Genomic DNA, 23,964 nt, shown 5'->3' on the forward strand with positions numbered 1-23,964 from the left:
GAATTCTTGCATGGGTCCTTCTCTTCTGGAGATGCTAGCACTTCTAATCTGTGTAATTATTTTTGTTTGGGTAGGGTTTTTTCTTTTTCTTGCCTCTCCTGTATTATTATTATTATTATTATTATTATTATTATTATTATTCTTTCCCTTTCCCTCCTCCCTAGGGGGTGGACTGTAGAGCGCGCTGGGTAGGGTGTTTTTGGCCCGTGCGCTTCTGTCTGCAGGTTTTATGCTGCGTGTGTGGTTTGACTACCAGCCAGTAGAGGGCGCCGTGGGTAAGAGCTGGCTGGTGCCGGAGCCGCTGGCCGCGTGCTTGGTCCCTGTCCATTGGGCGGAGCGCTCTGTTGCCTCAGGCGACGGGCGGATTTCCGGGGCGCACAGTAATCGGAGCTCCCGCCTCGGCCCTCGGGGTAGCGGGACTGGGGGCACAAGATGGTGGAGCCCTGCAGGGAAGATCCCCCAGTCTTGTCCAGCTGGGAAAATGCCGGCAGCGTTCCCCTGTGTCTTTCCCTCGCAAAGTCTCCAAGTCTCGCCTCAAGTTAGCTCCAAGGCTGGGGAGACACAAGGCGCTTCCTCTGCCGGTGGCTTGGATCTCCGGTGGGAAGATGGGGCAGAGGGGCGGGCTGTCTGTCTATCTGTCTGTCTCACACACCGGGGCGCCACTCACTCACTTCTGTCAGTCCGAAAATCCGGCGGAAAGATGGGACAGAGGGGCTGTCTGTCTGTCTGTCTGTCTCACATACCGGGGCGCCACTCACTCACTTCTGTCAGTCCGAAAAGCCGGTGGGAAGATGGGGCAGAGGGGCTGTCTGTCTGTCTGTCTGTCTGTCTCACATACCGGGGCGTCACTCACTCCTGTCAGTCCGAAAATCCGGTGGGAAGATGGGACAGAGGGGCTGTCTGTCTGTCTGTCTGTCTGTCTCACACACCGGGGCGCCACTCACTCACTTCTGTCAGTCCGAAAATCCGGTGGGAAGATGGGACAGAGGGGCGGGCTGTCTGTCTGTCTGTCTGTCTCACACACCGGGGCGCCACTCACTCACTTCTGTCAGTCCGAAAATCCGGCGGAAAGATGGGACAGAGGGGCGGGCTGTCTGTCTGTCTGTCTGTCTCACACACCGGGGCGTCACTCACTCCTGTCAGTCCGAAAATCCGGTGGGAAGATGGGACAGAGGGGCTGTCTGTCTGTCTGTCTGTCTGTCTCACACACCGGGGCGCCACTCCTGTCAGTCCGAAAATCCGGTGGGAAGATGGGGCAGAGGGGCTGTCTGTCTGTCTGTCTGTCTGTCTCACACACCGGGGCGCCACTCACTCACTTCTGTCAGTCCGAAAAGCCGGTGGGAAGATGGGGCAGAGGGGGCTGTCTGTCTGTCTGTCTGTCTGTCTCACATACCGGGGCGTCACTCACTCCTGTCCGAAAATCCGGTGGGAAGATGGGACAGAGGGGCTGTCTGTCTGTCTGTCTGTCTGTCTCACACACCGGGGCGCCACTCACTCACTTCTGTCAGTCCGAAAATCCGGTGGGAAGATGGGACAGAGGGGGCTGTCTGTCTGTCTGTCTGTCTGTCTCACATACCGGGGCGTCACTCACTCCTGTCAGTCCGAAAATCCGATGGGAAGATGGGACAGAGGGGCTGTCTGTCTGTCTGTCTGTCTGTCTCACATACCGGGGCGCCACTCACCACTTCTGTCAGTCCAATGCTGTCATGGGGGCTGCTGGCCTGCCTTGTCCTCCCCAGGATCTGGGTGTCCTTCCTAATTCCCGGGAATTGCCATTGTCTTTCTTAAATTGAAGCGCACAGAGTTGGTCTTTAGGTCCTTGCTTGCTATTTCCAAATGACTGAGGCATGCTAAAGCCTGTCATCTGCCGTCCTGGAAAAAACATCCTTGCATCCTTAAGAGAAATGGCACTTGGTGTTGATACATGGTGTTTCTACATTGCTGAATTCACTTTAAAAATATGTGTATGTTTTTAAATCTACATTTGTATTTGAGTCTGGTGTAAAGTTATCTTTTCTTCTACTGTATTTGTGCAATTTTGGAATCAGTTATATTAATATACTAAATGAGTTGGGAATTTTTCTTTTTTACTATTATCCAAAAAAATTATAAAAGACATGAATCATTGCTTTCTTATAGATTTAGTAAAAACCTCCTCGTGTCCTTTTGTGGACAAGTGGTGAGAGATATTTTTACTGTAAATGTAATTTGCGTGTTTTTCACCTGTGAGGCGGAGGTTGCGGTGAGCCAAGATTGTGCGACTGCACTCCAGCCTGCGTAACACAGCAAGACCCTGTCTCAAAAAAAGAGAGAAAATCAACTTAAAATGCACTCCTTGAATATTTCTGAGTGTATTTTTATACCACGTATGTTCCTTGAACTAACTTCTTTTCTTTTCTAGGAAGAACTGGAACTATGATTTGTGCCTTCCTTATTGCCTCCGAAATATTTTTAACTGCAGAGGTATGAAAGATGTTCTACAAACTTTGTCTTATGATAACTGAGTTTGCTAGTTCTGAAACATCACTGGTAGGACGTTAAGATGATTATTTTAGTCATGATGCTTAGTAAAATTGTAATTCGAGAAGCAGTTTTTAGAAACTCTGTTTTCGATACTTTCTTGTTTACCATGCACTGGTTAGTAGCTGACTTAAGAATCTCTTTGGGCCGGGACAAGAGTGAGGTCAATGGGGTGCAAAATTTAAGGGAATGCTAAAAATTGCGATCATTAAAATAAATAATTTTAATGCAATATTTTAACAATAAAAATTAATGCAAAAAATTTATGATGTATACAATATCAACATTTTAAATAAAGACAAGACCTGTTGGGGAAGGATTAAGGTGAGGGGAGTAAAACCATGTTACACAAATAAAAAAAATTCAGTAATCAAGATGCTTCCCTCACTTCACCTGGCCCTGCTCTTACTCCTGCCAGTACCATGACTTCTTCCTTCCTCGTGAGAATAGTATCAAGCTTAATTAGATGACTCCAGCCTTGACCATCCTCACAACTCTTAGGTAGATAAAAAGCAACATTTCACAACTCAGAACAAAGCCTCTCCTGAATGTAAATGTCTTTGCTTAGTCAAGACATGGAGTCTGTGACCTCTAGAAATTTCTGATAAGACAAGGTGGGCTGTTTCCACTTAAAGCAGAGTTCTCCGTCATTTTTCTTTCTGCCATCTTCTTGCTGAGATGCTGCCATTTCCAGCAGCTCCGCTCGAGTTGTTTGGCCGACAGTCTCGGGAAGAGGTGGTGGTTACGCACAATGCCCAGCACTCAAGTTCCACCACCTTTGGTTTCTCTAATTTGAGATACACAGATTTTGAAAATGGATGTTCTAGGATGGTGTTTTTCAAGCTATGGATCATGATTTATCAGTGAGTTGTAAAATAAAGTTACGGGGTTGTAACTGACATCTTTTAAAAATAAAGTGGAATAGACCAGAATAGAAAATATCAAAAGGTTTAAATATTGGTGTGTGTGTGTGTGTGTGTGTGTGTGTGTGTGTGCGTCTCCTAGGTTTATTAATGTGGATTGCAGCTTAAAAAACAAACGTTTGACAGTCATTGACAGCTATTGATCCGGAGCCCTAGACTGAGATCCAGGGACCTGCCTGTAACTGGCTGCAGCATCTCCAGGGCGGATTGCTTGGTTTTCTTTTGGTCTCACTGTTGTCATTTGTAATATGGAAAGAAGGGTTGGACCAGATGCTTTCTAAGGTCTTTCCAGCTCTAAAATTTTATGAATTTGTGAATGCTTGAATGAGAGAAGTCCTAATTTTGTTATTTTGGGTAGCCTCTACCCAAAGATCACTGCGGCCGGGCACGGGTGGCTCACATCTTTAATCCCAGCACTTGGGAAGCTGAGGCAGGCGGATCTCTTGAGGTCAGGAGTTTGAGAGCACCCCGGCCAACCCGGTGAAACCCCTATCTCTACTAAAAATACAAAAAATTAGCTGAGCATGGTGGTACACACCTGTAGTCCCAGCTACTCAGAAGGCTGAGGCAGTAGAACCGCTTGAACCCAGGAGGCAGAGGTTGCAGTGAGCTTAGATCCTGCCGCTGTACTCCAGTCTGGGTCACAGAGCAAGACTACCAAAAAACAAAGAAACAAACAAATCACTGACTTTAGGAAAGAAGGTGGGCGTAGAAACACTAAGGGTACCTAATCTAGGAAAGGAAAGAGTGCAGATGAACCATGGTTGGATTGTACCCTTTTTTTTTGTAGGAAAGCCTATATTATTTTGGAGAAAGGCGAACAGATAAAACCAACAGCAGTAAATTTCAGGGAGTAGAAACTCCTTCTCAGGTAAGTTTTCTTTTAAAAAGTGGGAGTTTTTTTAGGGGAGTGGGTTAAGATTGCCACCTGTTACTTGGTTTCATTTTAGACCCTGGTGATCAGGCAGCAGCAGTTGGGTGCCCTGCAACAGGCCTTGGTCCCTCCTGAGTCTGAGGGTCAGGCTTCAGGTGCTGCCCACATGCTGGGGACTCTGGCTTCTCCCCAGAGCACCTGCTTTCTGGTCTATCCTGGTTATTGTTTACGGAGCTCAGGAGTTGATTATTTTCCCAAAGTAGGAAGGTCCAGTACCCAAGGCTGCAGGACCCTGAAGTTTATCTGAAATCACCAGCCTTTGATTTCAGTGTAAAAAAGATCCAAGTCCTTCACAAACCCTTACTAGGGCAATTCAACCCTTGCAAAACATCACAAAGACTGTTTTTGGATGACTCCTGCTGTGTGTGTGTGTGTGTGTGTGTGTGTGCGCGCGCGCGTGTGTGTCTTTTCTGTGTGTTGTCGGGAAGGTGTATTTTACAAGAGAAAATAAAAGGGGAAATAAACTTTCCAAAACCCCTTCCGTACACCAGACAGTGTTGCGCTTTCACATCTCTCGTTTAACACCCATAACACCCATAGGAAACACACACTGTTACTCTGTTTTTTGTTTTGGAAACATTTTGTTATGGAAAATTTTAATCATATACAAAAGTCCAGAGGATCATACAGTATATCCTCACATAGTCATCACATTGCTGCAACAGTCATTTCAGCCTGCAGCCAGCCACACTTTATCCATTCTTTGCCCGCTCCACTCACACCTCCCAGCCCCACTCTCCACTCTTACTTTCCCTAAATCTGAGTTATTTTAAAGGAAATTTCAGCCGTCAGATCATTTTATCCCACAAGCATTTTAGTATGACCTTTAAGTACTCTTAAAACAAGAACAAACCTTAACACTTTTTATCATGTCTAAAAATATTATACCTTAAAAATCCTTAATATCAAATTTGTAGTCCATGTTTGTTTCCAAAATTGTCTTAAAATCTTTGAAAATTTAGTTTGTTTAATCAGAATTCAAACAAAGTCCACATATTTCATTTGGTTGCTGTGTCTCCTAAGTCTCTCTTAAGAATCTAAGTTCAGAGATTTCTCACCATTTTTTATTACTTGTAATTTGTTTATTGCAGAAACCAGGGTGTTTATCCTATAGCATTTATAACATTCTAGACTTTGCTGAACTATTCTAAGAGTTGTATATTCACTATCTCATTTACTATTCTCAGTAACTCTATGAGTAGGCACTGCTAAGATTCTCATCTTATAAATTAGAAAATTGAGGTTCAGAGAAAGTAACTTTTGAACCAAGGACTGAAATCTCGATGTCAGTCTCTGAAGCTCGTGCTGTGCACAGCCTCATTTATTTTGCCTTTTCTATGTTGCCCCTGAAACCGAAGTGAGAGTGGGTTGGGAATTCCTCAATAGATTTGGATGAGGCTGTAAATGAGTTTTTCTGTCAGTGGTGGGAGCTGAGTAAGTACTCTTGGCCCCATTAGAAGAACACTGTAACTACTGGCCCCAAACCTTGAGTTTGGGCCAGAAGAACTCAGCCTTATCCACTGATACTTCCCTCCCACACCCAAGCCCAAAACAAAACAAAGATAGTCATAGACCCTAAGCTAAAAGTAACAGGTGAATTTACTGAAGTGCAGCCCTAATCATGCCATTTCCATGCTCAAAATCTATACTATGTCCCCACTGCCAATGGCAATAAACTACATGTTTCAACCTGGCACTCAGGAGCCGCAGTTTGACTTTTCCAGCCTTTTCTTCCGCTGTGTGCATGCACACATCCCACACTCCACACATTTAGACTGTGTGCTGTTTCCCAGCCTGTGGACACTTGATACCCTCATGCCATTGCTCGTGCCCCTTTTCCTAGAGTCCCTTTCCCTTCTCAGCCTGAAGTCATCTCTTGCTTTTTCAATTCTTAAAGCCCTTTGTGTTTCTTTTAGGGACCACGTCACTTTGTGTTACTCTCTAGTTATTTGAAGTGGTGACTTCTGTATCCCTTTTAAAGGCAAAGCCCATGGCTTACCCATCTTTCCACCCCTTTCTCATAATATCTTCTTTGTTTGTAGTGAGTGCCTCCTATGTGTTGGTTGTATTAATTTCTACTACAAGTCCATGTTGTCTTAGGTTGTAGGAGAAGGAAGCATGGGAGTACAAGCAGCATGGGGGCCCTGGTGGTTTACAGGCCTTAGGGAAAGGTGGAGAATCTAGTGGCAGAAGTTAAGGGGATGCTAGATGGAGCTCCTTCACCAACTCTCCCCACACATCTCCCCATCCCCATTTCTTCTGCAGTCCTGCATAGTTTCCCTAACTTTAGTCCAGAACTAGCACAACAAAGGCTGCAACTGAATCTTCTCTGATTCACTGAAAAAGCAACACAGGGACTCAGCTGCACGTGTGAGAGCTGCATTGGCAAGACCTCAGGACAGAGTGCCCTCTGTGTCTGCTGGTGATTCTCAGACACCATCACATTCTGATCAGGCGCTGTGGGCCATTCTACTGACTACATCTACTCCTAAGTTAAGGTGGCTCAAGCCTGTAATCTGAGCACTTTGGGAGGCCGAGACGGGCGGATCACGAGGTCAGGAGATTGAGACCATCCTGGCTAACACGGTGAAACCCCGTCTCTACTAAAAAAAAAAAAATACAAAAAACTAGCCAGGCGCGGTGGCGGCGCCTGTAGTCCCAGCTACTCGGGAGGCTGAGGCAGGAGAATGGCGTGAACCCGGGAGGCGGAGCTTGCAGTGAGCTGAGATCCGGCCACTGCACTCCAGCCTGGGTGACAGAGCGAGACTCCGTCTCAAAAAAAAAAAAGAACTTTCATGAGCCTTCCTCATGACTGGCCCTTTCTAAAGGAAAGTATGGCAGTTAGTTGCTTTAATGAACATTTCCCAATGGGTTAGTTACTTTAATGAACATTTCCCAATGGGTAAGGAACAGTCTGTGAACTTACGAGGTTTTTTTTGTTTTGTTTTGTTTTTAATTTTTGAGACAGAGTCTTGCTCTGTCGCCCAGACTGGAGTGCATTGGTGCAATCTCAGCTCACTGCAACCTCGACCTCGCGTTCACGCGATTCTCCTGCCTCAGCCTCCCGGGTGGCTGGGTTATAGGGGCCCATCACCACACATGGCCTATTTTTGTACTTTTAGTAGAGACAGGGTTTCACCCTGTTGGCGAGGCTGGTTTTAAACTCCTGATGCCAGGTGATCTGTCCACCTCGGCCTCCCAAAGTGCTGGGATTACAGGCAGGAGCCAGCATGATGGCCAACTTTTGAATTCTGAACCAGTTGATTCAGGACCAGAGCTCTTCACTACCTTGAAGAAAGATTCAGGGGAGAGCCATTGTGAACAGCTTGCCCCGGGGAAAGGACAAGGCTAAGAGAATTCTAGGGCTTCTTTGTGAAAACAGAATTGAGGAAATGCAAAGTGAAGAAATTCTAGCTGTCAGGAACCAGAGAAGAATGACAGGAAACCTGCTACTGAGGTATGGAGGCATCCTCTGGGGTTTTCACTTATACCATCTTCTCTCATGCCCAGGAAGCTGCTCTTCACCAAACCGCAAGCCTTCCTCCAACTCAGCCACAGCTAAGCTTCTCTCTGGACACTGATGATGCTGTAACTGTTCTGTCGTGCTGATTAGATGCCGTCTCAACCATAGGCAGCCTATAAACAGGACCTGGCTCCATCTTTGTTACTTCCCCATTGCTCTGAATTCAGTATTTTCCCCTCGAGGTAGATAGTTGCGAGGCAGCATCCCGAAAAACGCCTGGTTATATAAGGGCATCCAGTAAATGTTTTCTTAATTACTTACCTCCTTTACAAGCTTTAGGCAAAAAAAAAAAAAAAAAAAAAAAGAAATGCTGGCTTTAGACTTTTCATCTCCGCTTAAAGTAAGGTTTCTGTTGCTTTTCAGAATAGATATGTTGGATATTTTGCACAAGTGAAACATCTCTACAACTGGAATCTCCCCCCGAGACGGATACTCTTTATAAAAAGATTCATTATTTATTCGATTCGTGGTAAGTGCTTTATGTATAATTGAAGAATTGGGCAGGAGGGCCAATGTTCGCACTCTGGGAGGATTTCACTCATAGTTGTATATACAGATGATCTGACTCACACCTGTCTTCTTACATGTCCTCACACGTGATCTCCTCCTTCTGTATGCCCCTCCTCCTGCAATTGCCCATTGATTGCCAGCCCTTAGATGTTCTTCACTTTTTCTTTTCCATCACCAATTTGGGGGACTTCATCCCCTTCCTGTCTCTCTTGTTCTCGTTGCTCCTCTGGTCTCAACGCAGGGTGGACTTTTCAGGGCAGAGTGGGCCTCTGATGAGGGAGGAGGACCATGTGCCCTCAAAACTGCTTATTTCTCACAACCACCTCTAGTTCAGAGTTTGCCTTGGTGGAGGTGTCTCCAGATCTATCATTTTCTCACCTTCTTTTAGAGGCATATTTTTTTCTCATCACCTTGGGCTCTCCCTTTCCCCTCTCTCCTCCATCTGTAACCGTCTCACTCACAGCTTACACTCAGGGGAGGTGGGAAAGCAGGATGTGTCTGCGTGGAAGGGATGGGGCCTCACCACTCCCACTGCCAGAGAGGTAGCAGTGAGGCAATACTTCGGAACCCCTAAGGCAAACCTCTTCTGGCAGCCAGCTTGTGGGCCTGCGATGGTGCCAGTGCTGGGTGCTATAGGTGCCGTGGTGCCAGGATGCTGGTGTCCACACAGCCAGCCTAGGATTTTTAGCCTTCTGAGTTTAGTTCTACATTTCACTGATTACTGGTCGACATCAATAGAAAGAAGTTCTGCACCAGGAACTGAGGCAAGAAACTGTGATTTCTAATGACAAATGAATATCATGGTGTTAGTGAAAACAAAATTAAATGAAAAGAAAACAAACAGCATATGAGATGATCTATCAGAGATAGTTAATACACTAGTTTATTAAGATATTTGTTTTAATTTTCTACCTTTAGTTTTGTACATATTTGAATTAAAATTAAATGTAGAGTTGAGAGGCAAGCAATAAAAGAATTAATTGACTGAGAAACCAAGTCTTTGAGGAAATGCTAAGGGAAGTGGGTCATTTGAATTGAAAAAAAGGAACAAAAAGCCTTTGTAAATATATACTGAACACCATGGGAATTTTTGAATATAACTATCCTATATTTTTATAGAGATTGCATCAGGAACTGGCCTTAAAGTAGGGCCAAAGTAGTTAAACTACAGTATTTATTATTAAAAATCATTATGATCAGAAGGCTGAAGAAAGCAACACATTAGCAAGAAAGGTTGCAAGTCACCTTCCCTGAATTTTCTCTGTTTCTTTTCTTTTCTTTTTTTTTTTTTTTTTTGAGACAGAGTCTTGTTCTGTTGCCCAGGCTGGAGTGCAGTGGTGTGATCTTGGCTCACTGCAACCTCTGCCTCCCAGGTTCAAGCAATTCTCCTGTCTCAGCCTCCTGAGTACCTGGGATTACAGGCATGTATCACCACGCCTGGCTAATTTTTGTATTTTTAATAGAGATGGGGTTTCACCATCTTGGCCAGGCTGGTTTAGAACTCCTGACCTCAAGTAATCCACCCACCTTGCCCTCCCAAACTGCTAGGATTACAGGCGTGAGCCACCATGCCCGGCCTACCTTCCCTAAATATTTTTTCTGGAAAGATAAAGTCATGGGATTCTAAGTCTTTGAAGCTGAACTGTATGTATTTTTTTTTCTCTTCTCTAGTCTTATAAAATCTGCTTTACGAGACAGAACTTGGCTTGAAACCTTGTCTTTCAAAGACAAAATCCATGCAAGACCAAATAAGTAACTATTGATAGATTGTTAGCTTGGATAATTTTTTCTCTTTTTAATCCATGATGTTAATTGGTGAGACATATTGATCTTCACGCTAATCAACCTACCTTTGTAATTTCATTTAGGTGTTGGAACAGGCGATGTATGTGATCTACAAGTCCGAATAGTAATGGAGAAAAAAGTTGTCTTTTCCAGTACTTCATTAGGAAATTGTTCGGTAAGAGAAAACATGTGAATTGAAAAAAATCTGATGTTTAAGGCTGAATGTCAAACCAGCAATGTTCACCTCCCTAAACTGTCACTCACCATAAAGAGATTCCCTAACGCTTTCTGGTTACCATCAACGTGGTGTCACTGGGTTTGGATGCAAACCAGAGATAAATTAACCTGTTTGCTCAAGTTTTTTCAGGGTGCTTTCCAGAATTTATTTCTCTTCAGTGTTGCTTTGCCTTTCACACTTCCACAGACTCTGAGCATGTTCCCAGGAATGTATTAAGGATTTTAATTTACATATCTGGTCATTTTTAGCGAATTCTCTTCTTCTCAGTCATTTTATCTTTTATTATATAGCACTGATTCTAAAATTTTAGTGTGCATGAAAACCACCAAAGAGCTTGTAAAGATTTACATTCCTAGGTTGTACCCCCAAAGTATGATTCGGGAAATCTGGAATAGGGCCCAGGAATCATAGACTTAGGAATGTCCCATGTGATTCTAACTCAGAGGTTCTGTGGGATGACCCTGTGAGAAACAATGCAAGAGTGAATGAACTGGGGAGGAACCTCTTTATCCAAAGCAAAAGGGACCTGGTAGTCAGTGTTTTGCTACAATGAAGAAATGCCTACAACTATATACCTTTTCTGAAATAGTAATAAAGCATCCTTCATGTCTAATAACCATAAACTTTTAGAATTTCTACCCAGGCCTTTGTCTCAAATTCTCCTATTACTGATCCTGTTCCCTGCCACCCCCTCCCCTCTCCGCCACCCACTTTTTTTGGCGTCTCCCGACTGAGGGCATTCACCCAGGCCTGACCTTTGGCTTTCTGTTCTTAGCAAATGCTTTATTCTTAAAGAATGACCCATTCCCCTTGCTTCAACTGTTACTTGTTCATGTACCGAACAGATATTTATGAGCACCCACTGAGTTGTAGATGTGGGAGCTACAACATGAACAGTTTCCACTCCGACTCAAATACATCAGCCAGTCCAAGTTATCAGTGAGCTTTCTCTCTGCTTCTGCAAGTGGCACCAGCTTCTTCCACTCAGGCCTTGGGCTTTGATTCTCTTCGCCTCGGCACCTAAATCCAGTCAGTCATCAGTCTCTGTAGATTATGCCTCTGACAGTTCTCTGTGTTCTTCTTTTCTGTTCTCACTGCCACTCATTGTCCAGAATCTCCTTTGCTCATGCCTAGATTTCTGCAGTGGTCTCCTTACCCTTTCTTTCTCCTTATACAATGCAATGTATAGAGTCCTGAAATATGCATCCTGAAATATTGCTCTGATTGTGAAAAATTGTAGGTCGAGCAGAAGACACACTGCGTGCCCATGGTCAGAGTCAGTTCACACCTTTTGCTCAATGTCCTTATCTGTCAAATCAGTATCACATCTCAAGTGTAATGGGAATTAAATTAGATAATATATAGAAAGTTTCTTTGTAAACTGTAAATCACTAAATAGTGTTATGTGTGATAATTATCAGGCCTCTCTGTCCCATAGGAAATGCCCCATTGTATTTTTCAACACCTTCACTCTTATATCCTTGGCTCTTGAGCTCTTGAGACATAATAGCCCTGACTTAATACCTGAGCTTTTTCTCATCAGTAGCTTGACCAGCAGACTTCATTCCAAATAAACTGGGTCATCCCTTTTGGCTCTTGGAACACAACTCTAATTTAGTTAGTTAGTTAGTTGGTTATTTCTTTCGTTCCTTCCTTTCCCTTTTTTTTTTTTTTTTTTTTTGTTGTTGTTTCGTTTTCTTGAGCCAGGGTCTCATTCGGTCGCCCAGGCTGTAGCGCAGTGGCGTGATCATGGCTCACTCACTGCAGCCTCAACCTCCTGAGCTCAAGCAATCCCCCAATTTTTTATTTTTTATTTTTTGTAGAGGCTGGGACTTGCTATGTTGCCCAGGCTGGTCTCATCCCTGGGCTCAAGCAACCTGTCCCACCTCAGCCTTGCAAAGTGCTGGGATTATAAACATGAGCCACACTGCCCGACATTGTTTGTTGTTGTTTTTCCAATTTTTTTCTTTTTTTCTTTTTCTTTTTTTTTTTTTTTGAGATGGAGTTTTGCTCTTGTTGCCCAGGCTGGAGTGCACTGGCACAATCTCAGCTCACCACAACCTCTGCCTCCTGGGTTCAAGCGATTCTCCTGACTCAGCCTCCCAAGTAGCTGGGATTACAGGCATGCGCTACCACGCCCGGCTAATTTTGTATTTTCAGTAGAGACGGGGTTTCTCTCTGTTGGTCAGGCTGGTCTTAAACTCCCGACCTCAGGTGATCCACCCACCCCAGCCTCCCAAAGTGCTGAGATCACAGGCGGGAGCCACCACGCCTGGCCCATTTTTCTAATTTCTACTTTGTGTTATTGCTGGTCTTTTTCCCTCCGTTTAGACTGGATTCTGTTTTCAGAGCTCTTCTTCCTTTATCTAAACTGCTTCATGCCCAATTCGGTTTCTACCTCCTTAATGAAATTTTCGCATCCTGCACCTTCTGTTAACTAGCTCCCAGCAGTGCGTAACAGCACACCCAGTCTTTGTCATACAGATTGAGTTGTGTACCATTCTACTATTGTTTCTTATGTGTACAGCTCCCTGAAGGGGCCAACTGAGTCTGCACCTCTTATGTTTTTCACAGGGCCTCCCATAGACCTTTCCTATTGTGGGTGCCATTATTTACATGAGAGTGAGTCAAAGAAATAGCTTCAAAGTCATTCATTCCAAAACTTGACCTATCTTTGGTCACTCCATCCAGCAGCCTGCATTGGTCAAGTTCAAAGATCCCATTGACAAACACAAGAGTTCTGATAAAACATGATGAGCAGGGGGACCCTACTCTCCTCCTCCCTTGGGAGGGGCATGCAGGCCAACCCCCAAGTGTTACAGACCCCCGTTGTTATTTTTTAAATTTAGAAAATAAAAAACCATGATGAATTACACATTGCTTTTTGAATGTCAATGCTAGCTTTAACATTGTGAGCTTCTTAATGTATTCTCAAAAAAGGCCCTAACACATGAACATCAAATGACACACGTTAAATAATAACATTTAATTGATTAAAGTCTAATAGAAAATTCAATGCTTTTTAAAAGTGAAGCACTTTGGAAAAGTGCCTCATGGCTGAGCCTGTAATCCCGGCACTTTGGGAGGCCAGGGCGGGTGGATCACGAGGTCAAGAGATTGAGACCATCTTGGCCAACATGGTGAAACCCCATCTCTACTAAAAATACAAAAATTAGTTGGGCGTGGTGGCACATGCCTGTAGTCCCAGCTACTTGGGAGGCTGAGGCTGGAGAATCGCTTGAACCCAGGAGGTGGAAGTGCAGGCAGCTGAAATCATGCCACTGCACTCCAGCCTGGTGACAGTGAGACTGTCTCAAAAGAAAAAAAAAAGTGGTTCATGATAACCCTCAAACATGTTGGCCTTTAAAAGACATAAACAACAGGTCGGGTGCAGTGGCTCATGCCTGTAATCTAGCACTTTGGGAGTCCCAGGCGGGCAGATCACTTGAAGCCAGGAGTTTGAGACCAGGCTGGCCAATAGAGTGAAACCCCATCTCTACTAAAAATTCAAAAATTAGCTGGGTGTTGTGGCATGTGCCTATAGTCCCAGCTACTCGGGAGGCTGAGGCACAAGAATCACTTGAACCTGGGAGGCAGAGGTTGCAGTGAGCTGAGATCACACCACAGCACTTCAGCCTGGGTGACAGAGAGACTCTGTCTCAAAAAACAAAACACACACACACATACAAACAACAGTATTGCAACTAGAAAAGGTTATTCATAATTATTTATACATGTGGTGATTGGGCTGTGAAACCAAAAGTACTTGATAAATATAGGACGTCATGATAAGTGAAAAGGAACTGCATTGTTACCATTATCTAGGTTCATAGTTCTCAGCTCCATGTGTTCATTCGCAGATATTGCATGACATTGAAACAGACAGAGTGTTAATTGATGTATTCAACGGTCCCCCTCTGTATGACGACGTGAAGGTACAGTTTTTCTCTTCGGTGAGTGATCACAAAATAGCCTCTGCTGTTGTTCTTGTCTGGTCTAATGATTTTATTTAAGATTTGCTTTACTACAATTCCCAACAAGGGAGGGGGAGGAAAACAATAAATCAGATCTATAACAAATTTTTTTAAAGGAGCATATGTAATGTAAATAATTTTTGTTCATTTGTTTTTTTCTAAATTGTAAATTTTCTACATTTTTCTAAATTTACATGTATTCTCAAATACAAAACATACAAAATAAACAAAAAAAGTAAAAGCCAAGATGCTAAAAAAAAAAAACCAAAAAAACTCAAAGGTATGTTTTACTGCATAGCAATGATTACGTTTTGTTTTGCACCTTTTTTAAAAAATTAAGAAATTGAGACAGGGTCTCACTCTGTCACCCAGGCTGGAGTGCAGTGGCACAATCATAGCTAACTGTAGCTTCAGCCTCCTGGGCTCAAGCAATCCTCCCACCTCAGCCTCCTGAGTAGCTGGGAGCACTGACTGGAAAGAGAGTTAGGTTTGGGTGACACAGTTGGGTGAAACAGAGAAGGCAGCACAATACAACACATGAAATAACCAAAGCAGTTTTTTATTAATTCCAGAGAGAAGAGGGCAACATGCTTTGCAGGGCCAACTGGAAGGGGGATCCATCCAGACCTGTGCTCCACTGATGGGTGGGAAGCAATAGCGAGAGAGAGGGAGGGACCTGAGAGTGGAAGCCTTTATTGGGACGTGAGGTGCTACCTGAGCAGGTTTCCTGTGGGGAGGTCTAATTTGGTTTAACGCAAGCAGCCATGAGTCTCTGCTGTGACTGAGAGGTGGTTACTGATATATCCACATGGTCCCTGCAGAGTATGGGGGTCTGTGGGTTGAGTCAAGTAGGTTATATCCAGCTGTCCCATGATGAAGTGGTCACCAGGAGAAGGTTGTATGAGGCAGATATCAGCATCAGTCACATGGAGAAACCGGGAAGTGGTAAACTGGAAACTGCTGAGGATGACTGAACCCAACTTCTGATATCAGAAAGTCCAATTTATATTTAAAAGGGATGCTGAGGCAACAAAAAAATTATCAGAATTCACTACAATATACTTGGGTATATGTAGGCATAGGTCCTTATAGAGTCTGTTTGGCAGTATCTAAACCAGATTCAAATATCAGCATCTAAGTTAAATACCTATCATGGGAAAAATACTATTTCTTGAAAATGTTGATAGAAACAGCAAGAGAATACAATAGCATTTTCTTCAAGCCTCCTCCTTTGTGTCTTGGGTATATTGTTATAGATTGCAGAGTGCTACATATTTAATGGTTATAATTGTTTGATAAATATATAAAGGAATAAAGGAAGGAACTTTTAATTTCTTTGGAATGATTAGTTCTTGGTATCAGTTTTACTTTGAAATTTTTTTTTTCCTTTTTAGAATCTTCCTAAATACTATGACAATTGTCCGTTTTTCTTCTGGTTCAACACATCTTTTATTCAAAGTAACAGGTATGAATATAATATAAACCCATAGAAACAGCCTAATCTTCAATGTCTATGCATAAGGTGTGATGGCAAGTCTTTTGCTGGTTGTCATAAACTTAATTTATAGAAAGCAAAAAGTCCTTGAACCACCATTGTTCATTGCCTTACTCCTCTTACTTTGGTTATTTTAAGAATACGTTTGTTCTTGAGACCCACTGTTGCAGTATCCTCAAGGTCCATGCCATAGGACTGTGTTATGAGTTCAAAAGCATTATAATCAGATCTTAAGTGTGGTAGAAAATTCCTCTTAGAGAAGTTCAATATAAGTCTACTCAGCACCTTCAATATGTCACGTCCCTGTCACTAGGTGCTGATTTACCAATGATGAACCACCACCAAATTTTGTGCTAAAGTAAGGCGGGACCTAGGGAGGCTTCAGCTAGCTGAAAAGCTGACTGACACACTTGTATCTAGGAGAAGTTACAAGACACAGTATTAAGGAATATAGCTAAAAAATATCATTAAGTAATAGTCTATTTAAATAGCCATTTAAATGTGGCTTTCTAAAAACTGAATTGGGAAAACTTTCTGAAAAATTATTAATTGGGCTTGGAGATTATTGTTCCAAAAAAACCTTCTACCATACTTGGAAACTCATTTCTCAGTCGATAGAAGTTCTCTAAAGTATCATTTGTTTTGTGATGGTGAAAAATTGAGATTTTTTTTGTGTGTCAACCATACTCTTCAATACAAAAGGACAAAAATTTTTTGACTTAGTTAGGTCAGCATTGAAAAGTGGCTATGATTATATGTGGCATGAATTGATAGTTATTGTTACATCCAGTGCTAATCTTTTCTTCAAATGTGCACTGCATCTAGTAACTCCTTAAGTCCAGCAAGGCAACGGTAAATTAAACCTCTGGCCTCCACACTTGCAATGCAAAACATTCATGGATTTTGATACAGTGAACTTTGGATTTGATGGAAATTTTTTACAAGTGTTTTTTTTTTTTTTGGATGCATACAAACAATAAGCTTTTTCCTCTGACATGAGCAAAGTCCCTCAAAGTGAGAGCTGGGTGGAGCTTCATTTGATGCTGCTCCTCAAAAGGGGTTCTTGCTAAAGGATAGTTTTTTTCCTTTAAAACACAATGTTCATTTTGGAGAAGTGATAAGCTAGATCACTTTTATTCTTACTTTTATATAAATTTCTAAAGATTTCTGTAACATTTAAATTCACATACTACTTGGTAAACCTGTTTTTGTTACTTATGAGATTGTTGTTTAGCCAAAAACACTAACTTCTATCATTTAGAATGCTAGGCATAAATGGGTTAACCAATTTATGCCTAGTGTTCCATTATTGGAACTCTCAGCATGTGGGAGTTATATCCCACTGCTCAAGGTCATTTCCAAGGTCTGAGTGTAAAAATTCAAAAAAATTGCAAACCTCACACATAAAAGAGATACAGTAGTTTATTACTGGGTTTTCATTCATGTCTATCCTGACTGATTTCTGTCACATTTAGAAATGTAGATATTTAATTAAACTTGGATGCCATTAATTCCATATAAAGCAATGGTAAGAGAGTCAGCATGTGTTACTCATGTGTTGCTGAAGATTAAAGTATTTTTAAGTCTCACTAAAAAGGTGGAAGGAGCCAACTGAGACACAGAAAAGGGGCTCTGGTTCTATTCATGCTGAGGTTCTTTTTTTGTTCCAGCTCTAACGTGGGTACCCAACTGCATGGCTTTTCCGTTAGCCCCGATAGAAAATGTAATAATTAGGCCGGGCGCAGTGGCGCAAGCCTGTAATCCCAGCACTTTGGGAGGCCGAGACGGGCGGATCACGAGGTCAGGAGATCGAGACCATCCTGGTTAACACGGTGAAACCCCGTCTCTACTAAAAATACAAAAAACTAGCCGGGCGAGGTGGCGGGCGCCTGTAGTCCCAGCTACTCGGGAGGCTGAGGCAGGAGAATGGCGGGAACCCGGGAGGCGGAGCTTGCAGTGAGCTGAGATCCGGCCACTGCACTCCAGCCTGGGCGACAGAGCCAGACTCCGTCTCAAAAAAAAAAAAAAAAAAAAAAAAAAAAGAAAATGTAATAATTTTTTTTTCTATTCTTAGGCTTTATCTACCAAGAAATGAATTGGATAATCCACATAAACAAAAAACATGGAAAATTTATCCACCACAATTTGCAGTGGAGGTACTTTTTGGTGAGAAGTGACTTACAATTACGTTGTAGCTGGATCCGATTAAGTATAGTTCCCCCTTCCCCTTCTGGGAAAGAATTATGTTCTTTCCAACCCCTGCCACATGTTCATATGTCCTAAATCTTCCTTGATGATATATCTGTATTTATATATGTTTACATATGTTCTTGATAAATCTATTAAATATATAGAGATAAAATGTCAGTTTTTTTTTTCTTTTTTGAAGGCACATACTTCACAGTTTCCGTCTTGTATTTACATAAATTTGGAACACAGTATGCAGGAACAGTCAGCATCATTTTGAAGAACTTTGAAATAGAACTTTCATATCAAAGACTTGAGATATTTAAAAATTGTGATTGCCTAGCACCCACTTACATATTTTTGGTCAAGTATTTATTCCCTGCTGTGGTTCACATTTGTAATTTCAGATTGATTAGAAAGCTAATTTATATATTTTTCTTCTCCTTCATTTACAAACTGTTAACAGATTGGCAACAAAGACTAAGTTTTAAATCCGGAAGAGAGAAATGTTTCACACAGGCAGTCCCCCAACTCCCAGCACACCCTCTCTCTTTCCAGACATTCAATAGGTAGCTTACTTAACAAGCTTCCTTTAATTACACACAGACACAGGGGTTGGGGTAAGAAGATTGTGGTAAATATGAAGGATAAGTAATCTTTGGTAACTTCTGCTTTTGTATAAAATTGTAAGTGAAGTCAAAAGAAATACGTGTTCTTAGAGTAATCTAGGCGTATTATTTTGAAATCCACTACTCCCGCTCACAACCAGCTTCACCTAAGCTTGGGGAACTCTGAAGGGAGTTACCTTTTCATTACAAACACTGGTTAGCCTTATGTCTACAGGAAACCATTATTATTTCCTCTTTGGTGCTGGATGCTACTTTAACAAATTTTTATTTGTATTTTTTATTTTTTGAGACAGCATCTCACTCTGATTGTCAAGACTGGAGTGCAGTGGTGTGATCTTGGTTCACTGCAGCCTCAACTTCCCAGGCTCAGGTGATTCTCCCACCTCAGCCTCCCAAGTAGCTGGGAGCACATAGGCGCATGCCAGCACACCCGGCTAATTTTTTGTAATTTTAGTAGAGACAAGGTTTTGCCATTGTTGCCCAGGCTGGGCTCAAATTCCTGAACTCAAGCAATCTGCCTGCTTCAGCCTCCCAAAGTGCTGGTATTACAGGCATGAGCCACCACGCCCAGCCTGTGGGTGTTACTTTATTCAAAATACCTTTTTTGCCACTGTATCTTCAGGCCGTGATTGTCCTTGAAAATGTTCTATTTTGGCTTTATTGACATTATTCTTATTTGAATGATTTTCCTTTTATTGGCAAGGCCCTCAACAATCTAGACCAAGATGAGTTCATCAGGAAATGAAAGGTTAACAACTGGTAAGACAAGTGTCACTGCTAACACACGATACACTCATTTCTGAAAAACCCCGCACTCTACAGAAAGCACCAAAAGAAGCAGCAGTTCATGAAAATACAGGGTTTGAGAGTTAAGGGCAAATCTCTCCAGCATAGCAACTTTGTAACCGGCACACTAACCACTCGGACCACCCACGTCAGCAGCTCAAATGTCTGCAGTTTGCCATAGGAGCTTTTTAATTTTTGAGTGGAAACAGAAAAATACTTGCTGTAAGGGCTGTGAGTACCAGAGTGGCACAGAGGAGAGTAGAGCCCTGAGCCATGGTAGGCATGGAAGGCAGCAACCTGCCAGGAGCCAGGAGCCCCACTAGGTGGGTGAGCGGCCTCACTGCAGGTGATTTTTTTCTCCTCTAAATATTCCAAAAAAAGTTCCAACTGCCAGTGCAGCAGCCTAACTAAAGGCCTTTTTCCTTTACTCCCCCTGATTTGGCTCCCCTTTGAGGAAAAGATCATAGAACATACTTTCAAATTCCTTTCATGTTAATATTAAACCCTGCCATTCATATGACAGAAACATGTGTAGGCACAACATAGGTTATACTATTTCCTTTAGAATTCACACAGCAATAATCTACAGAGGGCAGATTATGTCCTGGGTTTAGGTGAATAGGGAGGAAAATACTTAGCTGGCTCAGTGAAGATTAAAGTCTGTCTTTTTCAGTACTAGAAATACAGGAAGGAAGGAAACGCCCTTTTTTATTTTAAGAATTTCACTTTTTGAAATAAGATTACCATTAAGGTTTCTCTTCCCCAGACCTCCAAGACCCACCACAATTTCTGGAAATTATGAGTTGTCACACTATTCCGCTTTTGTTTATTCAAGGAAAACTTGTTTAAGGCCTCTTTGGGTATTGCTTTCTTATAATACAAAACGAATGATTCTTTGAACAACTCAAGAAACTTAGATCAGAATGATACTCATGTTTTAAATGTTTTAACTTTAATTTGACAAAAGGGGGTATGTGTGCAAGTTTGTTACATCAGTATATTGCACCTCGTTAGTGAGTATAGTGCCCAACAGGTGGTTCTTCAACCCGCATCCCTCTCCCTCCACCCCCCTCTAGTAGTCCACAGTGTCTACTGTTCCCATCCTTATGTCCAAGAGCACCTGTCTCTCATAAGTGAGAACATGTGGTATTTGGTTTTCTGTTCCTGCATTAATTTGCTTAGGATAATGGCCTCCAGCTCCAATCTATGTTGCTACAAAAGACATGATTTCACTCATGTTCATGGCTGTGTAGAATTCCAGTGCGTATGTACCACATTTTCTTTATCCAGTCCACCATTGATGGGCACCTAGGTTGATTCCATATCTTTGCTATTGTGCCTAGCACAGCAATGAACTTATCAGTGTGTGTGTCTTTTGGTAGAATGGTCTTTATTCCTTTGGGTATATATCCAATAATGGGATTACTGGGTCAAATGGTAGCTCTGTTTTAAGTTCTTTGAGAAATCTCCAGACTGCTTTCCACAGTGGCTGAACTAATGTACACTCCCACCAACAATGTATAAACATTCCCTTTTCTCTGCAGCCTTGCCAGCATCTGTTGTTTTTTACCTTTTATTAACAGCCATTCTGACTAGTGCGAGAGGATATCTCATTGTGGTTTTGATTTGCACTTCTCTGACAATCTGGATATTAGACCTTTGTTGGATGCATAGTTTGCAAATGTTCTCTCCTGTTCTGTAGACTGTCTGTTGACTCTGTTGATCGTTTCTCTTGCTGTGCTAAAGTGCTTTAGTTTTATTAGGTCCCACTTGTCAATCTTTGTTTTTATTGCAATTGCTTTTGGGGACTTAGTGAAAAATTATTTCCCAAGGCCAATGTCAAGAAGGGTATTTCTGAGGTTTTCTTCTAGGATTTTTATCACTTGAGGTCTTACATTTCAATCTCTCATCTATCTCCAGTTAATTTTTGTATCTCATGAAAGGTATGGTCTAGTTATCATTATTCTGCATATAGCTAGCCAGTTACCCCAACACCATTTATTGAATAGGGAGTCCTCCCCCCATTGCTTGTTTCTGTCAGCCTTGCAATATCAGATGGTTCTAAGTGTAAGACTTTCTGGGTTTTCTACTCTGTTCCATTGGTTTATATGTCTGCTTTTGTACCAGTACCATGCTGTTTCGGATACTATAGCCTTATAGTTTGAAGCCTCCGGCTTTGCCCTTTTGCTTAGATTTGCTTTGGCTATTGAGGCCCTATTTTGGTTTCACATGAATTTTAGAATACTTTTTTCTAAGTCTGTGAAAAATGACATTGGTGGTTTGATAGAAATAGCACTGAATCTGTCAATTGCTTTGGGCAGTATGGCTATTTGAATGATACTGATTCTTCCAATCCATGAGCATGGAATGTTTTTCCATTTAATTGTGTTTTCTCTGATTTCTTTCCGCAGTGTTTTGTAGCTCTTGTAGAGATCTTTCACATCCTTTGTTAGCTGTATTCGTAGGTATTTCATTTTCTTTGTTGCTACTGTAAATGGGATTCTGTTCTTGATTTAACCCTCAGCCTGGACATTATTGGTGTATAGAAATGCTGTTGATTTTTATACATTGATTTTTTATCCTGAAACTTTGCTAAACTGGTTAATCAGTTCTAGTAGCCTTTTGGTGAGTCTTTGGTTTTCTGGATAGAGAATCATATCATCAGCAAAGAGAGATAGTTTGACTTCTTTCTTTCCTATTTGGATGCCTATTCTTTCTCCTGCCTGAGTTCTCTAGGTAGGGCTTCCAGTGCTATGTTGAATAGGAGTGGGGAGAGTGGGCATCATTGTCTTGTTCCATTTCTCATGGGGATTGGTTCCAGCTTTTGCCCATTCCGTAGGTTGGTGGCTGTGGGTTTGTCATAGATGGCTCTTACTATTTTGAGGTATGTTCCCTTGATGCCTAGTCTGTTGAGGTTTTTAACGTGAAGCGATGTTGGATTTTATCAAAAGCTGTTTCTGCATCTATTGAGATGATCATATGGTTTTTGCTTTTAGTTCTGTTTATGTGGTGAATCACATTTATTGATTTGAATATGTTGAACCAGCCTTGCATCCCTGGACTGAAGCCTTCTCGATTGTGGTTATATTAACTTATTGATGTGCTGCTGGATTCTGTTTCCTAGTTATTTTGTTAAGAATTTTTGTGTCTATGTTAATCAGAGTAATTGGCCTGAAGTTTTCTTTTTGTGTGTTTCTCTGCCAGATTTTGGTATTAGGCTGATACTGGCTTCATAGAATGAGTTAGGGAGGAGCCTCTCATCCTCAGTTCTTCAGAACAGTTTCAATAGAACTGGTTCCAGTTTTCTGTACATCTGGTAGAATTCAGCTCTGGCTTCATCTGGTCCAGGGCTTTTCCTGGTTGGTAGATTTTTTATTAATGATTTGATTTTGGAACTCGACATTTGTCTATTTAAGGTTTCAATCTCTTTCTAATTCAATCTTGGGAGATTGTATGTTTCCAGGAATTTAAACGTTTCCTCTAGATTATCTCATTTGTTTGCATAGAGTTGTTTATAGTATTCTCTGAGGATCTTTTGTATTTCTGTGGGATTGGTTGTAATGTCATCTCTCATTTATGATTGTACTTATTTGGCTCTTCTCTTTTTTTCTTTGTTTAGCTATCAATCAGGCTATCGATCTTGTTTATTTTTTGCAAAAACTAACTATTGGTTTCATTGATCTTGTGTGTGGATTTTTGTATCTTGTCTTAAAAAAAAAAAAAACAGCACTTCAGAAAGCACTTCATTCAGTGCTTCTCTAATTTTAGTTATTTCTCTTCTGCCAGCTTTGGGGTTAGTTTATTCTTTTTTTCTAGTTCCTTAAGTGCAATTCAGATTTTCACCCCGGAGTTATTCAGGAGCAAATTATATAATTTCCATGTATTTATGTAGTTTTGAGAAATCTTCTTGTTACTGATTTCTGCTTTTGTCACACTGTGGTCAGAGTGTGTGCCTGGTATGATTTCAAACTTTTTGAATTTATTGAAGCTTGCTTTATGGCCAACAATGTGGTTGATCTTAGAATATGTTCTGTGTGCACATGAGAATGTTTGTTGGGCAAAGTGTTCTGTAGATGTCTATCAGGTCCAATTGGTCAACTGTCAAGTGTAAGTACAGAGTTTGTTAGTTTTCGACCTCAGTGATCTGTCAGTTGCTTTCAGTGGGTTGTTGAAGTCTCCTGCTGTTATTGTGTGTCTGAATCTTTTTGTAGGCCAGGAAAAGCTTGTTTTATGAATTTGGGTGCTCCAGTGTTGGGTGCACACATATTTAGACTAAGTCTTCTGGTTGAATTGTGCCTTTATCATTCTACAAGGAATGCCCTTCTTTGTCCTTAATTTTTGTTGGTTACAAATATGTTTTATTTGGCCGGGTTTGGTGGCTCACGCCTGTAATCCCAGCACTTTGGGAGGCCGAGGCAGGTGGATCACGAGGTCAGGAGTTCGAGGCCAGCCTGACCAAC

At 41.9% G+C, this 23,964-nt stretch overlaps 1 protein-coding gene across 7 annotated transcripts in view; it reads left to right on the top strand.

Moving 5' to 3' along the window:
* Positions 1–505: 505 nt before the first annotated feature.
* Positions 506–23,964, top strand: part of LOC126940531 (phosphatidylinositol 3,4,5-trisphosphate 3-phosphatase TPTE2-like) — a 38,052-nt gene continuing 14,593 nt past the window's right edge. For 3 of the 7 annotated variants that reach the window (XM_050766508.1, XM_050766503.1, XM_050766509.1), the window contains exons 1-7: positions 506–597; positions 2,402–2,463; positions 4,234–4,314; positions 8,264–8,369; positions 10,279–10,370; positions 14,294–14,386; positions 15,802–15,872. In XM_050766508.1, the coding sequence (XP_050622465.1) occupies positions 2,416–2,463; positions 4,234–4,314; positions 8,264–8,369; positions 10,279–10,370; positions 14,294–14,386; positions 15,802–15,872 (491 nt within the window). In that variant the 5' untranslated portion in view covers positions 506–597; positions 2,402–2,415. Of the gene's footprint in view, positions 598–1,686; positions 1,965–2,401; positions 2,464–4,233; positions 4,315–8,263; positions 8,370–10,278; positions 10,371–14,293; positions 14,387–15,801; positions 15,873–17,976; positions 18,265–23,964 lie in introns of those variants that run through there. The other 4 variants (XM_050766505.1, XM_050766506.1, XM_050766507.1 and 1 more) reach the window with 3 other exon arrangements.

Source organism: Macaca thibetana, chromosome 17 (assembly GCF_024542745.1).
Source record: "Macaca thibetana thibetana isolate TM-01 chromosome 17, ASM2454274v1, whole genome shotgun sequence".
Taxonomy (NCBI): Eukaryota; Metazoa; Chordata; class Mammalia; order Primates; family Cercopithecidae; genus Macaca; species Macaca thibetana.